The 16,649-nt window shown below is 46.6% G+C and overlaps 1 protein-coding gene across 6 annotated transcripts in view; it reads right to left on the reverse strand.

Annotated features, from left to right (window-relative positions):
- LOC144615216 (uncharacterized) overlaps positions 1-10,338 on the reverse strand; it is a 48,943-nt gene extending 38,605 nt beyond the window's left edge. For all 6 annotated transcript variants that reach the window (XM_081794672.1, XM_081794669.1, XM_081794671.1 and 3 more), the window contains exons 1-3: positions 5,578-10,338; positions 4,250-5,220; positions 1,911-1,982 (exon numbers count right to left, since the gene is read on the reverse strand). In XM_081794672.1, coding sequence (XP_081650798.1) covers positions 1,911-1,982; positions 4,250-5,220; positions 5,578-10,323 — 5,789 coding nt within the window. In that variant the 5' untranslated portion in view covers positions 10,324-10,338. The remainder of the gene's footprint in view (positions 1-1,910; positions 1,983-4,249; positions 5,221-5,577) is intronic.
- Positions 10,339-16,649: the final 6,311 nt, after the last annotated feature.

Consider the following 16,649-nt stretch of genomic DNA (forward strand, 5'->3'; position numbering starts at 1 on the left):
CCTGTCCCTCAGCCTACCCACTCTCTCCACTCTCTCTTGTTCCTTGTGCCAAATTACTTTCATTTTTCTTACAAGTTTGGGAAATAAGATCTCCAAGTTAGATACTATCATGAGAAAATATAAACTATATATAGTATTTAAGAAATTCATAAAATTCATAAGAAAACAACTACCTTGTTCTACCATTTGTCCCTTACCAGTAAGGTTATCAGACTAAGGGGCAGGGGGGAATCTACTTTAGGGGGATCATAATCCCTACATTTAGATTACTATGACTGTTATGTCTTTTATTATTAATTCAGAAGTCATTTATGACTTATCTACCCAAGTTGAACTAATGATATGACACACAATCTGTCATGAAAAATGCCAGTCAGTTACTTTGAGTATAATATTGTTTCCAAAATTACTTGTGTCTACACTGACTTTTTCTACAAATCAATTTAAAAAAAAGATAACAACAAAATTGGCAAAGGACAGAAAATTCAGACAAGAAACACAAATGCCCAGGAAACATACAGAGATATTTAAATGTATACGTAATCAGAAAAATTCAAATTCAGAAGGGACCCATTTTATTCACCCACCAGATCAGCCAAGAAATGGAGAATATCCAAGAGTGGGAGGGTAGGAGGAAATGAATGCTGTCATGGTGTATGGATTGGTGTGTAAATTGGCACACCTTTTTTGAGGGCAATTAAAATTGTATATATCGACATCGTCTTCATCCCAACAGTTCCATTTCCAGGGATCTATTCTACAGAAATACCCACCCACGTACACAAAGATGCATGTATGAGGTGGTCCATGCAGCAATGCATGTAATAAGAAAACTGGACACAGCCTAAACATCCATCAGGAGGGGAATTACTAAATCGTAATACACTCATACTATGGAATATTATGCAGCAGCTTGCATGGATGGGGTAACCCTCTATGTACTGGAAGAAAAAAAGTCTAAGACATACCACGAAGCAAAAGAATCGAGTTGTAGGATGTTACAATTTATGTAAAAAAAAGATAAGAAACTCACACAACAAACCTATTTTGCTGTAAATATGTATGTAGGCAAATGCATGGAAAAAGGTCTGGAAGGATATATACTAAATCCAGAGTAGTGGCTATCCCAGCAGTGGGGGGATTAGAACATAAGGCAGGTGTTCACTAGATCTGTTATTTCATCAAAAAAATTTTTTTTAATGTTTATTTATTTTTGAGACAGAGAGAGAGAGGGAATGAATGAGCAGGAGAGGGGCAGAGAGAGAGGGAGACAGAATCCGAAGCAGGCTCCAGGCTCTGAGCTGTCAACACAGAGCCCAACGTGGGGCTTGAACCCACGAACCGTTGAGATTATGACCTGAGCCGAAGTTGGACACTTAACCGAATAAGCCCCCCAGGTCCCCCTGTTATTTCATTTTTATATATTGAGACTATAATCACGTATTCCTTGTATAATGGAAAATAAGTTGAAATTGATTCTAATTTTAAAGGGAACCTGCCAAATTTAATTTTTAAAATAAACACAGATGGGGCGCCTGGGTGGCTCAGTCGGTTAAGCGGCCGACTTCAGCTCAGGTCATGATCTCGCGGTCCGTGAGTTCGAGCCCTGCGTCGGGCTCTGTGCTGACAGCTCAGAGCCTGGAGCCTGTTTCAGATTCTCTGTCTCCCTCTCTCTGACCCTCCCCCGTTCATGCTCTGTCTCTCTCTGTTTCAAAAATAAATAAACGTTAAAAAAAAAATTAACACAGAATTGCAATCGGTAGAGGTCGAGTTGGGATATGGAAGGGGAAACACCTTTCCTCAGAGCTACTGACTTCAAAGTTCTGGACCAAGAAGGACCTTAGAATGCAGTTAGTTTTTTTTTTTGTTTTTTTTTTTTTTGTATTCGTATTTGGAGAGAATATACTCACAGTTTCTCAGCCCAACGGTATCCCTTCCATACATTTTCATCAATGTGAGAAATAGAGTTTCCTTGGAAATTTCTGTGAAGAAACACAGTTCAGATCCTTGAATAGGTAGGAAAGGAATGAACAGAATAAATAAAAGAATCACTGGCAACCTTGTGGGGAATATTCCAATGCAGTAAATGCCAACTTTCTAATTTCCGCGGCTATCAGCATCCCAGGTGGTGCAATTAATAAAGAGATAGCGTGGGGCCACTGGCACAAACAAGCCAGCTCCTTAGAACCTGAACTTCCTATTTGTTCCATTCCTTGGGTAGATAACGCCTGTTAATTACTCTGGAGATAAGTATTTTTTTTCCCCAAATCACTTATGTGTCTAAAATGGTTCCTTCCACAAATCAATGAGAAAATAATAATTCAACGAAAAAAATGGTAAAAAATTTACCATTATCAGCAAACAAATGTAAAGAAGCCCTCTACTGAAACCTCTCTAGGTGTTAGAAGGATAAGGGAAGTTAGAAATTAGAATAACTAACATGGAAAGATTTCTTAGACATATTGTATAGGGAAAAGCAACAAATCACTGGGCAAGGAATTAAAAAGTATCCCCTCATTAGGAAATTAGGAAAAAATGCAAAGGAAAGAGATGGGAAGGAAGGACACACACCAAAAAGGTGACAGGAGTTATCTTATGAGTGGTAGGGAGGGTGGGGTGGGATTTTCACGTTTTATCCTCTATACCTGTGACATTAAAAACAAAAAAAAGTATCCATGATAATTCATGTATCCATGAATTACACATGTTTAAGAGAAGCTATTAAATGCCTGAGGTTCAGTTTCAACCGCTAACTCTGCGTATGACTTTGAATCTTTACCTTTAGTTTTGTCCTCTTCCCTCAGCAACAGCTTACCTGGTCAGTTTATATACACATTTTTTTCAGGGGAGTCAGGAATAAATTCAAAACAGATACCCATCTGCCCATGTGCCTGGTGGACATTTCCAGTCAACCTGAAGCCTTCTGGTTGCTCTGTGTTCCCTGGTAAAAGATGCCTCAACTTCCATCATTCTCCTTATCTGGGACAGAAGTTTCAGAGTAATATCTGAGTTTTCTCTTTCCCGTGCACACCCCACCCGCGACTGTCATCAGTTAGTCTATCTTGTCACTTCCTCCTTTGCAGTGCTCTCAAGGCTTTTCTTTCTACTCTTTTCAGCCACTCTGAGTCGGCCCCTTGTTACTTTATTCCCAGGTTTTGTTAGAACATTCTATCTGGTCTCGCTGGATCAAGCTCTCCTCTCCAGATCGGCCTATATGGGGAACTGAAAATAATCCTGTTTCAGCGTTCTGTATATCTCATGCTTGAAAACTTTCAATGGCTCTCTATAACTCAGAATCTAACGTTCAAACCTCTCTAGCTGATAGTCAAGGTTTCTCGTAATTGGATCTTTAACTGCTTAACCTAATTCTTAATTCCTGATCATTCCTGCAGCCGTGCCTTTGCCTAGACTTATACCCATTTTTTCTCTATTTAACACATCAGAGCCACTCTTTAAGTCTCAGCTAAAGCGTTAGCTTATCCATGCAGCTCTCCCTGACCTCCATACCCCGCTGATTACAGAGTCTGCTGAATTCCAACACCCATGGTACCTCTTTTAGTACTTAATTACATGCCACCTCCCTTTTTATGACCATTTCCTTTCTTCCCACCTGTCATTTCATGTTCTGAAGACGATTTCATCCTAGTGTGGCGCCCATAGTACTTACTCTTGGGTTGGGCCCAAACTGAGTACTGTATGTGGAAGGCCGGGCGTCAAAGATGAGGTCTGGGGAATCAAAATAATAACAGCGAACACTCATATTTCGCCAGGCACTGATCCAAGTGCTTCATATGTATTACCTCATCTAGATCTCACCATAATCCCATGAGATGGTAACTATCATAATTTCCATTTCACAGAAAAGGAAACTGAGTCACAAAGCTAATAGATGACAGACCTCGGCCCAAACGCAGGCAATCTAGTTCCAGAATCTCTACTCTTCACTACTCTGTTGTATCCTATTATAGAGGATGGAGCAAAAATGGGAGAGTAGAGGTTAAGGAATGAAATAATGGGGCTGAAAATTGGATAAGGAAAAAGAATAAGGACAATTACAAGTAAAAGATTGCAGAAGGGCGAACAGTAGTAAAAAGGAAAATGAAGATAAGGGATAGTTGACAAAGAAAAGGTAAAAACAGAAAGTCAGTCAACGTGGTTGGGGAGATGAGGAAGGCCCAGGGCGACATTGAGGAAGAGACTGCCATGTCAAGCAGGAGGCAGAGAACAAACAAGTAAAGGCGATTCTTACAAGATGGTGAAGGTGCCGTTGTAGGTGTCGGGCTCCAGCACGGGCACTCTGCGGAGCCTCTGCTGTGGGCTGAGACCAACACACGACAGTGTCTCCTCTTTGCAGGTACAGCGCTCACATATTTTGAGGTCTGTGGTGGCATTCTGTTCTGGTTGCCAAGTTAAAGTTGTGTATGCCTTTTCTGAGGTATACTTTACAAAATGCACCACAGGATGTTCAGTTGTTGGAGGAAAACCTGTCTCAAATGACTCTGGTTGCTGACTTACAGGAATTTCTAGGTCCATAGGTGGAACCGTGACTTCAGTCAGGTTTCGATGTTGACTCTGAACCTGTTTTGGATGTGCAAGTGTCACCTCAAGGTCCTTTGGGGGAGGAGTTGTAGTCTTCTTCAGGGTTGTCGAATGTTCAGCCTCTGTAATAGGTTCTGGAGTTATAGTAAGCTCCACATGACGAAATGGGATGATGGGTGATGCTGGATGCTGACCTTGATCCTTACTTGGAGTTGGAACTGTCACTTCCTGCTGGAATGGATATTGAACTACAACCTCCTTAGGTGGCTCTGGAGGCTGAGTTGGGGTGTCTCGCATGGTTGGAGAAGGTTCAGTCTCCACACTGGATCCTGCAGTTACAGTAAGTTCCAGGTCCATAGGTGGAACTGTGACTTCAGTCAGGTTTGGATGCTGACTCTGAACCTGCTCTGGATGTGCAAGTGTCACCTCAAGGTCCTTTGGAGGAGGAGCTGTAGTCTCCTTCACGGGTGTAGAATGTTCAGCCTCTGTAGTAGGTTCTGGAGTTATGGTAAGCCCCAAGTCCACACGATGAGCTGTGACACTGGGCAATGTTGGTTGCTGACCTTGATCCTTACTTGGAGTAGGAACTGTCACTTCCTGTTGGGACGGATACTGAACAACCTCCTTAGGTGGCTCTGGAGGCTGGGTTGGGGTCTCTTGCATGGTTAGAGAAGGTTCAGTCTCTGTAGTGGATTCTGGAGTTACGGTAAGCCCTGGGTCCAAAGGTTTAACTGTGACTTTAGTTAAGGTTGGATGCTGAATGTGCTCTGAATGTGGAAATGTCACCTCAAGGTCCTTTGGAGGAGCGGTAGTCTGCTGCAGGGCTGAGGAATGTTTAACATCCGTAGTGGGTTCTGTAGTTACAGTAAGCACCAAGTCCAAAGGCTGAACTGTTACATTAGGTGACGATGGATGACGAGCTTGATCCAGACCTGGAGTTGGAACTGTCACCTCCTGAAACAGTGGAGGCTGAACTACAACCTCCTTAGGTGGCTCTGAAGGGTGACCTGGGATCTCTTGCGTGGTTGAAGTTTCAACCTCTGTAGTGGGTTCTGGAGTTATGGTCAGTTCCAGGTCTAAAGGCTGAACTCTGACTTCAGTCAAATTTGGATGCTGAGCCTGGACCTGCTCTGGATGTGGAGGTGTCACCTCAGTGTCCTCTGGAGGAGCTAGAGTCTGCTGCATGATTGTAGACTGCTCAGCCTCCACAGTAGGTTCTGGAGTTACAGTAAGCTCCAGGTCAGCAGGCTGAACAGTAACATTGGGCAAGTTTGGATGCTGAGCTTGCTCTTGTCCTAGAGGTGGAACTGTCACCTCATTATGGACTGGAGGTTGTGCTACAACCTCCTCAGGTGGCTCTGGAGGCTGAACTGGGGCCTCCTGCTGGGCTGGAGGAGTTTCTGCCTCCTTAGAGGGCTCCGGAGGTTGAGTTGGAGACTGCTGCAGAATTGGAGATGGTTCTACCTTCTCAGGGGCCTCTGAAGGCTGAGCTTGTACCTCCTGTTGTGTTAGAGAAGGTTCTATCTCCTTAAGTGGCTCGAGAGGTAGAGATAGGGTTTCCTGCTGGACTGGAGATGGTTCCACCTTCTCAGGAGGGTCTGAAGGCTGAGGTGGGGCCTCCTGCTGTGTGGAAGGTTCTACCTCCTTAGGGGGCTCAGGGGATACAACTGGGGCTCCCTGCTGAGTTGGAAAAGATTCTGCCTCATTACCGGGCTCTGAAGGCTGAGCTGGGGGCTCCTGAGGTGTGGGAGAAGGTTCCACCTCCTTAGGGGGCTCAGGGGATATAGCTGGGGACTCCTGGAGGACTGGAAACTGAGCTGGGGCCACCTGCTGGGTTGGGGACTCTGCCTCATTAGGGGGCTCTGAAGGCTGAGCTGGGGCCTCCTGCAGTGTGGGAGAAGGTTCTACCTCCTTAGGGGGCTCAGGAGATACAGCTGGGGCCTGCTGGGGGACAGGAGACTGAACCAGGGCCTCCTGCGGGGTTGGAGAAGATTCTGCCTCATTAGGGGGCTCTGAAGGCTGAGCTGGGACTTCCTGCTGAACTGGAGATGGTTCTACCTTCTCAGGAGGCTCTGAAGGCTGAGCTGGGGCCAGCTGGGGGACTACAGACTGAGCTGGGGCCTCCTGTTGGCCTGAAGCAGGGTCCACAGCCTTAGGGGGGTCTGGAGTCTGAGCTAGGACCTCTTGTTGGCCTGGAGAAGACTCATCTTCAGGGGACTCTGGAGACTGGGAAAGATGCTTGGACTGAGCTGGAGCAAATTCAACTTTCTCAGGGGGAATAGGAGATTGAGCAGGGACATCCTGCTGCACTGGAAGATGTTTAACCTCCTTAGTTGCCTGGGGACTTAGGAAAATCCTCAGATCCACAGGTTTACCTGTGATATTAGGCAACACTGGATGCTGATCTTCACCTGGACCTGGAGGTGAGAATGTCACCTCATGCTGTACTGGAGACTGAGCTACAACATCTGTAGAGGACCCTGGAGGCTGAGCTGGATGCTCATACTGAACTGGAAAAGACTCGACCCCCTCATTGGGCTTTGGTTGCTGAGCTGGGACCTCTTGCTGGATTGGAGAAGGTTCTATACTTGCAACAGGCACTTGAGGCAGAGCTGAGCTCTCCTGCTGGCTTGGAGAAAGTTCAATTTCCTCAGGAAAATCTTCGGGTGGAGTTGAGACTTCATGCTGGACTGGAGAAGATTCCACATTTTCAGGGGCGGCTGGATGCTGATGTGGGACCTCCTGCTGGATTGGAGAAGGTTCCAACTGCTCAGGGGACACTGCAGACTGAGCTGAGGCCTCTTCTCGGAGTGGAGAAGCTTCAACCTCATTAGTGGATTCTGAGGTCATGGTAACTGAGGAATCCACAGGTTTAACAGTGACATTAGGCAACAGCAGGAGCTGAGCTTGATTCTGACCTTGAGGAAAAACTGTTACCACCTGATGCTCTGGAGAGTGAGCTGGGGCCTCCTGTTGGGTTGGAGAAGGTTCAACCTCACCAGAAGGCTCTGGATGTTGAGCTGTGGCTTCCTGTTGAGTGGCAGAAGGGTTAATTTCCTCAGAGGTCTGTGGATGCTGACTTGGGGCCTCCTGATAGGTTGCAGGTTTAACTTCCCCAAGGGGATTTGGATGCTGAGTTGTGGCCTTTGACTGGGCTGGAGAAGGCTCAGTCCCCTCAAGGGGCTCTGGATACTGAGTTGGGGTCTCTGGTTGGGTTGGAAAAGGCTCACCCTCCTCTGATGCCTGAGGATACTGAGCTGGAGCCTCCTGCTGGGTTGAAGATTCAACCTCCTCAGGGGTCTGTGGATGCTGAGCTGGGGACTCCTCCTGGGTTGTAGGTGGTTCACTCCCCTCGGAGGCCTGTGGGTGCTGACCCTGGCCCTCCTCCTGGAGAGGGGAAGGTTCACCCTCTTCCTGGGCCTCTGGAAGCTGAGTCGGGGCCTCCTCCTGGGTTGAGGATGATTCACCCTCCTCAGGGGCCTGTGATTGCTGAGCTAGGGCCTCCTGCTGGGTTGTAGAAGGTTCAACTTCTCCAGGATATTCTGGATACTGAACTGGGGTCTCCTGCTGTGTTGGAAGTTTCTCCTGTGTGGTAGATTCTGGAGATTGCGTTGGAGTCTCCTGTTGGACTGGCAAAGATTCAACCTCAGGGGACTGTGGAGGCAGAGTTGGGGCTTCATGCTGGGTTTCAAAAGGTTCCACATTAAGAGGCACTGAGGGCTGAGCTATAGTCTCGTGCCGAACTGCAGAAGGTCCCACCTCTGTAGTGGGTTCTGCAGTCATGGTAAGCTGCACATCTGGAGGTTTCACACTGACATTGGGCAGGTTTAAATGTTGATCATGGTAGTGACCTGGAGGTGAAACTGTCATCTTATGATGCCATAGAGGTTGAGCTGGGTGCTCCTGCTGGGTTGGAGAAGGTTCCACCTCCCTGGAAGGCAGCTCTGGAGGCTGAGCTGGTTGCTCTTGCAGGGTTGCAGAAGATTCTATCTCCCCTGGAGACTGAGCTGGAGTCTCCTGCTGGGTTGAAGATTCTGCCTCATTAAGGAGCTCTGCAAGCTGAGCTAAGGCCTCCTCCTGGGTTGGAGAAAGTTCAGCTTCTCCAAAACGGTCTGGAAGCTGAGCTGGGGGTTCCTGTTTGCTTAGAGAAGGCTTACCTTCCTCAGGAGGCACTGAAGGCTGAGCTGGGGTCTCCTGCTGCCTTAGAGAAGGATCAATCACCCCAGGAGGCTCGGAAGGCTGACCTGGGGTCTCCTGCTCACTTGAAGGCTCAACCTCCTCTGGAGGCTTACCCGAGGTCTCTTGCTGGGTTAGAGAAAGTTCTGCTTCCTCAGTATGTTCAAGAGGCTGAGGTGGGGCCTCTTGCTGGGCTATAGAAGATTCAACACCTTTATCAGGCCCTGGAGTTGTGGTAAATTCCACATCTAAAGGCTTACCTATAACCCTGGGAAACATTAAATAATCTGGATACTGACCTAGAGGTAGAGATGTCACCTCATCACTTACTGCAAGTTGAGTTAAATACTCGATAGGGAACTCTGGAACTAGAGTTGGGGCCTCCTGCTGGACTGGGGTAGGTTCAACCTCCTCGAGGCGCTCTGCAGGCTGAGGAGGGGCCTCCTGCTGGACTGGGGTAGGTTCAACCTCCTCGAGGCGCTCTGCAGGCTGAGCAGGGGCCTCCTGCTGGACTGGGGTAGGTCCAGCCTCCTCAGGGTGCTCCGCAGGCTGAGTTAGAGTTATGGTAAGATCCAGAGGTTTAACAGTGACATTGGGGAAGCTTGGCTTCTGAGCTTCACTCTGACTTGGAGATAGCACATTTACTTCATGATGTGCTAACAGTTGAGATATGATGTCCTTAGATGGCTCTGGAGGCTGAGCAGGGGCCTCCTGGGGGGTTGGAGAAGGTTCCACTTCCTCGGGGGCCTCTGTAGGGTGAGCTGAGGCTTCCTGCTGGACTGAAGAAGGTTCGACCTCTTCAGGGGTACTTGAAGGCTCAGCTGGGGCTTCTTGTGGGTTTGCTGAATTTCCATCCTTAAGGGACTCTGGACGCTGAGATGGAGCCTCCTGCTCAAGTAGAGATGGTTCTGTCTCTTCAGAGGGCTCTGGATGCTGAGCCTGAGCCTCCCCTTGGGGCAAAAAAGATTCAGCTTCCTCAGGGGACTCTAGATGATGTGGGGTCTTCTGCAAGGGTGGAGGAATTTCAGCCTCCTCAGAGAAGTTTGGAAGTTGATCTGGTCCCCCTGGGAAACCCATAGGTAGGTTCTCCTCAGGATACAGGAGACCCATATTGGAATCAAATGACTGGTGATCTTCGGCCTGATCTAAACCTACAGTTTTAGTCTTACTTTTGAGATGAGGAGGCGGAGCTATGGTCTGATTCTGATCCCAACCTGGCACTGGAACCACCTCTGGGAGCCTTTGATGCTGGGTTAGCTGGTCATTCAGATCCTCATCTGGCCCTGGGGGTAGTTCTCCAAACGAATCCGTGTCCAGCAATGGAACCAAAGTCTCGGTCAACTCCTTAGGCGGGGCCAACATCTGGGCTGGAGCAGAGGACCCCAGGTAATTAAAGCCCCCCGGCTCAGCTGGGGGTGTAAGTGCCTGGGGCGATTCGGGCGGGGGATCAGAGGAGTGAGAAGACCAGGGCTCAGCCGCCTCCAGGGGGTCGGAAGTCAGCTGGGCAGGGTCCAGGGCCCACTCCGGAGGCTGAGCTGCCTGGACCAGCAGCCACAATGGTTGCCACATAAAGAGAAGCAGTGGGGCCAACAGGCGCAGCCGGGACATGACACGCGGAGGCTCCGGGGTGCAGCGACCCAGGCGAGTGGGGTACTGGCGCTGGGCCCTGAGCGGGAGCCAAACCATTATGGCAGCCCCATGATGCGCACGCGCAGTTAGCAACTGTGCGCCCTCCCCGCCCACGTCCCACCCTTTATTTATGATGTCTTTATTTACGCCACCTTTATTAGCTCCCTGGAGATGGGCTCCGCACCAGCAGAGCGGGCCCTTTTCCCAGAATCACTTGGGGCCCAGGCCTCCCTCCACCCTGCAAAGGCCACCACTCCCCCCCCACTCCCCCCCTCCCCCCTCCCCCCCCCCTCCCCGGCCCGGGGCTGCTCACAGCAAGGTAGTACTTGGACTCAGATCTGGGTGGCCCCGCACTCCCGCAGCTCTGAGGGGTGGAAGGGTGGGGGAGTGGAGCAGAGCTTCCAAGGAAGCCACAGGACCTGGCATCCTGGGAAATTAAAAAATGCTAGTCCAGCTCTAGCAATTTGAACTCTTGCTCTTCAAAGCTTAAATCCGAGAGACGTTCTTCCTCCCCCTGGCCATACTGCTTCCAAGAAAAGTAGCTGACCTGCAAAATAAGCACCAGTTAGGGCGATGGGGAGGAGAACACACTTCACAGTCAGATATTCTAAAATGTTGCCATTTCCTCTAAATTCTCAATACCCATGGCTGATTATTAATTCACCACGCTGTTAGATGGGGGCCTACCACTGAATCTGCGATGGCCCCTAAATGTCTGTAGGAGGAGTTTGGGGGGAGTGCTAAGCAATTCATTCTGGGAAAGAGGGCCGGAAACCAATTCTAGCCCTTTATTTACACTGGGTGGGAAAACTTCCCCCATCTCATCTTGACTGGACATAGCCATTGATCTAGAAAAAGTAACAAGGCCACTTTTCAGAGGTCCACTCTGTGCGCCCACATGGAGAAGGCACTTAGGATGTTATAGTCAGCGTGTTAAACAATTTTCTTGAAATACTGCAACTAGCACTCAGTTTACTTCCTTCACAGCCCCTTTTCTAATGTATTTTTAGTCCTTGCTTATGGTCTGGCACAACCTCTAGCATGTAAAATGCAAGAGAGAGGGGGTTTTTATCTTAATCCCAATGTCTAGCACACAGGAATAGTTTTTATATGGAACTGATTCCAAGACTGGCCTCATGCAGGAATGGATCTGTTGCTATAATCAGGTTTCTGAAATCTTTAGCATCAATGCTGAATCTTTTTCTCATCTTTTCACCTTTTTCAGGAAGCTAGACTTTTTTTTTTTAATTTTTTTTTTCCTGAGAGAGAGAAAGCGTGAGCGGAGGAGAGGGACAGAGGGAGAGACAGAGAGAATCCCAAGTAGGCTCCACGCTCAGCACAGAGCCCGACGTGGGGCTGACCCCACAAACTCTGGGATCGTGACCTGAGCCAAAATCAAGAGTCGGATGCTCAACCTATGGAGCCACCCAGGCACCCCAGGAAGCGAGACTTCTCAAAGCCTAAACTTGGAAACGTCTGAAGTTTCCTCGACTGGTTTGATTTAGATTCAATTAACATTATTATTTTGCACGAAAAATCTTCCAGTGCTTTTTCAGAAAGTAACCATCTTCTCTTTCTCCACTCTCTTCCCTTCAAAACAAACTTTGCAACTGTGGGGTGAGTGAAATATTCAGAAATCGAGGGGCGGCTGGGAGGCTCAGCTGGCTGAGTGCCTGATTTCGGCTCAGGTCATGATCTCGCAGTCTGTGAGTTCGAGCCCCGCGCCGGGCTCTGTGCTGACAGCTCCGAGCCTGGAGCCTGCTTCAGATTCTGCGTCTCCCTCTCTCTCTGCCCCTCCCCAGCTCAAGCTCTTTCTCACTCTCAAAAATAAATAAACATTAAAAAAAAAAATCTAAAAAAAAAATTCACAAATCTAGCCCCAAATTAAGCTCTCAATGAGCTGAAACACATTTTTGCTTTTTTTTTTTTTTTTTTTAACATTCTGTATGTGGCACATTACTATTTTCTTTTAGAAATTATTTTGGCGGGGCGCCTGGGTGGCTCAGTCGGTTGGGCGGCTGACTCCGGCTCAGGTCATGATCTCGTGGTCCGTGAGTTCGAGCCCCGCGTCGGGCTCTGTGCTGACAGCTCAGAGCCTGGAGCCTGTTTCAGATTCTGTGTCTCCCTCTCTCTCTGACCCTCCCCCGTTCATGCTCTGTCTCTCTCTGTCTCAAAAATAAATAAATGTAAAAAAAAAAATTTTTTTTAGAAATTATTTCGGCAACTTCATCCCTAATTCAGGACATCCATGTGAGTGATTTACAGAAAAGTTCTTCAGCAAGATATTCACGCAAGATATATATGAGATGCCGACATCTGGGTGATACATCCTATTTGAATGGCATAATGGTTTCAAACGCTGTAGTATAATCACATTTAAGGCCATAGTTACTCTGTTCCCAAATCCTTGAGATTCTGTTTGAGGGGAGCTCTAAAAGGCTTGTGTCCTCTCCTATGTCCACAACTGTGGCAGTGCTCTGATGAAATTTGCTCTCCAAATTTCAAATAAGGGGTCAGAGCCAAGGGTCAGGACTTCAGGAAAAGCCCCAGAAATCCCCTGCAGTCAAAAGCAGTTTTTGAGTTTCACATTTCCCAAAGGATGATAGAGCTAATGCCAAAGTCTTCCAAATTCTGCTGGTTGCTTTACATTATGGCTACAGTGGCTATGTCACCCTTGAACTTTAATCTCCACATACTTGAATTAAATCCTGCAGCTCGTCTTCAGTACTGGCATCTGTGATCTCTTCACAGGGTCTGTATTCCACAGCTATTTTACCACTTTCTGAAATAAAGTGAATAAGGATTGGAAAAAAAAAAAAAAAAAAAAAGAGGGCGCCTGGATGGCTCAGTCAGTTAAGCGTCTGACTTCAGCTTAGGTCATGATCTCATGGTTCATGAGTTCAAGCCCCATACTGGGGTCTCTGCTGTAAGCACTAGAGCCCACTTCAGATCCTCTGTCCCCCTCTCTCCGCCTCTCCCCTGCTTACTCTCTCAAAAATCAACATTTAAAAAATAAAGTTAACAAGATCAATTCAGAATTTTCCTTGTTCTAAAACTAGCTGTATACAATGATAGCACCCAATAACTAGACATTCTTTTTATTTATAAAAGCAGAAAATAAAAGCATTTCCCTAGAAGTTTTCTCATCTCACACTTCAGTTTTTAATCATAACTATGTGTGAAAAAATACACATGAAGTTAACAACTGTGTAGTTCAAAAACGCTATCATCTTAAGAGATAGGAACTAAGGAATAATGACACAGGAAGTTAAAACTATGGAAACAACAATGTTCAAAATCAGATGACTAGACAGTAAGGCATTAGGTAGAGGTCAGTGTGAGTTCTGGAATACAGACCATGGACTATAGCTGATACTTCATGTTAGAAACAAGGCAAGTGTCTACTCCCCGGAAACAAAATCCCACCAGATACGATGAACAATGCTTTGGAGGGAGAGGGAGGGGGAGGGGGAGGGGGAGGGGGAGGGAGAGAATGCGCTTGGACAGTTTATTGGCAGAAATGGCCCATGTCCCTTATAGACAATACAATTCCCCTTAAGGCAAAGTACAGCTACAACATTTTGATCGTGTACAAGGGATACCATAGCATGTTAGGGAGAGGTCAGCAACCCAAAGGTTTAGTTTGGTTCTTAAAGGTTGTTACTCAGAATTGACAGCTAATGGAGATTCTACCTGATGACCAGGGAAGTCAACTTTCACTGCAAGAGCTGTCCAGGCTGGAAGCCTGAGACCAATCCAGGGTCAACTCTTATGGGCAAATAAGGCCTCTGAAACTTAGCTAGGATTTCTCAGTCTCTAAGCCTGCAAGACTGTGAAGCGGCGAGGGCGGGGTGGGGGCGGCAATTGTTTGGGGACTCGTTACTAATTATAAAATTCCCTTGGAGCACAGCCTGTAACATTCACACCATCGTAGAACTCAATAGAGAACACAATCGATGCTATTCAATAGCCTGACCACTTTCAAGGTTCACAAAAATATAGCTGACCCTAATATAAGAATCATATTCATGGCACAAAAACAGACACATAGACCAATGGAATAGAATAGAAACCCCAGAACTAGACCCACAAACGTATGGCCAACTCATCTTTGACAAAGCAGGAAAGAACATCCAATGGAAAAAAGACAGTCTCTTTAACAAATGGTGCTGGGAGAACTGGACAGCAACATGCAGAAGGTTGAAACTAGACCACTTTCTCACACCATTCACAAAAATAAACTCAAAATGGATAAAGGACCTGAATGTGAGACAGGAAACCACCAAAACCCTAGAGGAGAAAGCAGGAAAAGACCTCTCTGACCTCAGCCGTAGCAATCTCTTACTCGACACATCCCCAAAGGCAAGGGAATTAAAAGCAAAAGCGAACTACTGGGGCCTTATGAAGATAAAAAGCTTCTGCACAGCAAAGGAAACAACCAACAAAACTAAAAGGCAACCAACGGAATGGGAAAAGATATGTGCAAATGACATATCGGACAAAGGGCTAGTATCCAAAATCTATAAAGAGCTCACCAAACTCCACACCCGAAAAACAAGTAACCCAGTGAAGAAATGGGCAGAAAACATGAATAGACACTTCTCTAAAGAAGACATCCGGATGGCCAACAGGCACATGAAAAGATGTTCAACGTCGCTCCTTATCAGGGAAATACAAATCAAAACCACACTCGGATATCACCTCACGCCAGTCAGAGTGGCCAAAATGAACAAATCAGGAGACTATAGATGCTGGAGAGGATGTGGAGAAACGGGAACCCTCTTGCACTGTTGGTGGGAATGCAAATTGGTGCAGCCGCTCTGGAAAGCAGTGTGGAGGTTCCTCAGAAAATTAAAAATAGACCTACCCTATGACCCAGCACTAGCACTGCTAGGAATTTACCCAAGGGATACAGGAGTACTGATGCATAGGGGCACTTGTACCCCAATGTTGATAGCAGCACTCTCAACAATAGCCAAATTATGGAAAGAGCCTAAATGTCCATCAACTGATGAATGGAGAAAGAAATTGTGGTTTATATACACAATGGAATACTACGTGGCAATGAGAAAGAATGAAATATGGCCCTTTGTAGCAACGTGGATGGAACTGGAGAGTGTGATGCTAAGTGAAATAAGCCATACAGAGAAAGACAGATACCATATGGTTTCACTCTTATGTGGATCCTGAGAGACTTAACAGAAACCCATCGGGGAGGGGAAGGAAAAAAAAAAAAAAAGAGGTTAGAGTGGGAGAGAGCCAAAGCATAAGAGACTGTTAAAAACTGAGAACAAACTGAGGGTTGATGGGGGGTGGGAGGGAGGGCAGGGTGGGTGATGGGTATTGAGGAGGGCACCTTTTGGGATGAGCACTGGGTGTTGTATGGAAACCAATTTGACAATAAATTTCATATTAATTTTTTTTTTAATTTTTAAAGTTGTATTTATTTATTTTTAAGATTTTAAGTTGATTTATTTATTTTGAGAGAGAGAGAGAATGAATGGAGGAAGGGCAGAGAGAGAGGGGGACAGAGGATCCAAAGTGGGCTCTGTGCTGACAGCAGAGAGTCTGATGTGGGGCTCGAACTCACAAACTGTGAGATCATGACCTTAGTTGAAGTCAGATGCCGTATGAACTGAGCCATCCAGGTGCCCCTTAATTTTTAAAAAAACTTTATTTAAATCCAAGTTAGTTAACATATAATGTAATAATGGTTTCAGGAGTGGAATTTAGTGATTCATCACTTACATATTACTCTCAGTGCTCATCCCAACAAGTGCCCTCCTTAATGCCCATCACCCATTTAGCCCATCCCCTGCCCACCTCCCTCCATCAACCCTCATTTTGTTTTCTGCCATTAAGAGTCTTTTATGCTTTGCTTCCCGCTCTCTTAAGAATCTTTTATGGGGGCACCTGGGTGGTGGTTAAGTGTCTGACTTCAGCTCAGGTCATGATCTCAAGGTCCATGGGTTCACCCATGTCCGGCTCTGTGCTGACAGCTCAGAGCCTGGAGTCTGCTTCAGATTCTGTGTCTCCCTCTCTTTCTGCCCCTCCCCTGCTCACATTCTGTCTTTCTCTCTCTCAAAAATAAATAAACAATAAAAACTTTTTTTTAAAAGAATCTTTTTATGATTTGCCTCCCTCTCTGTTTCTATCTTATTTTTTCCTTCCCTTCCCCTATGTTCACATGCTTTGTGTCTTAGATTCCACATATGAGTGAAATCCTATGATATTTATCTTTCTCTGACTTATTTTCCTTAGTATAATACACTGTATCTCCATCCACGTTGTTGCAAGTGGCAGAA

This window comes from Panthera onca, assembly GCF_046562875.1.
Source record: "Panthera onca isolate mPanOnc1 chromosome E1 unlocalized genomic scaffold, mPanOnc1 haplotype 2 h2.Chr16_ul_1, whole genome shotgun sequence".
Lineage (NCBI taxonomy): Eukaryota > Metazoa > Chordata > Mammalia > Carnivora > Felidae > Panthera > Panthera onca.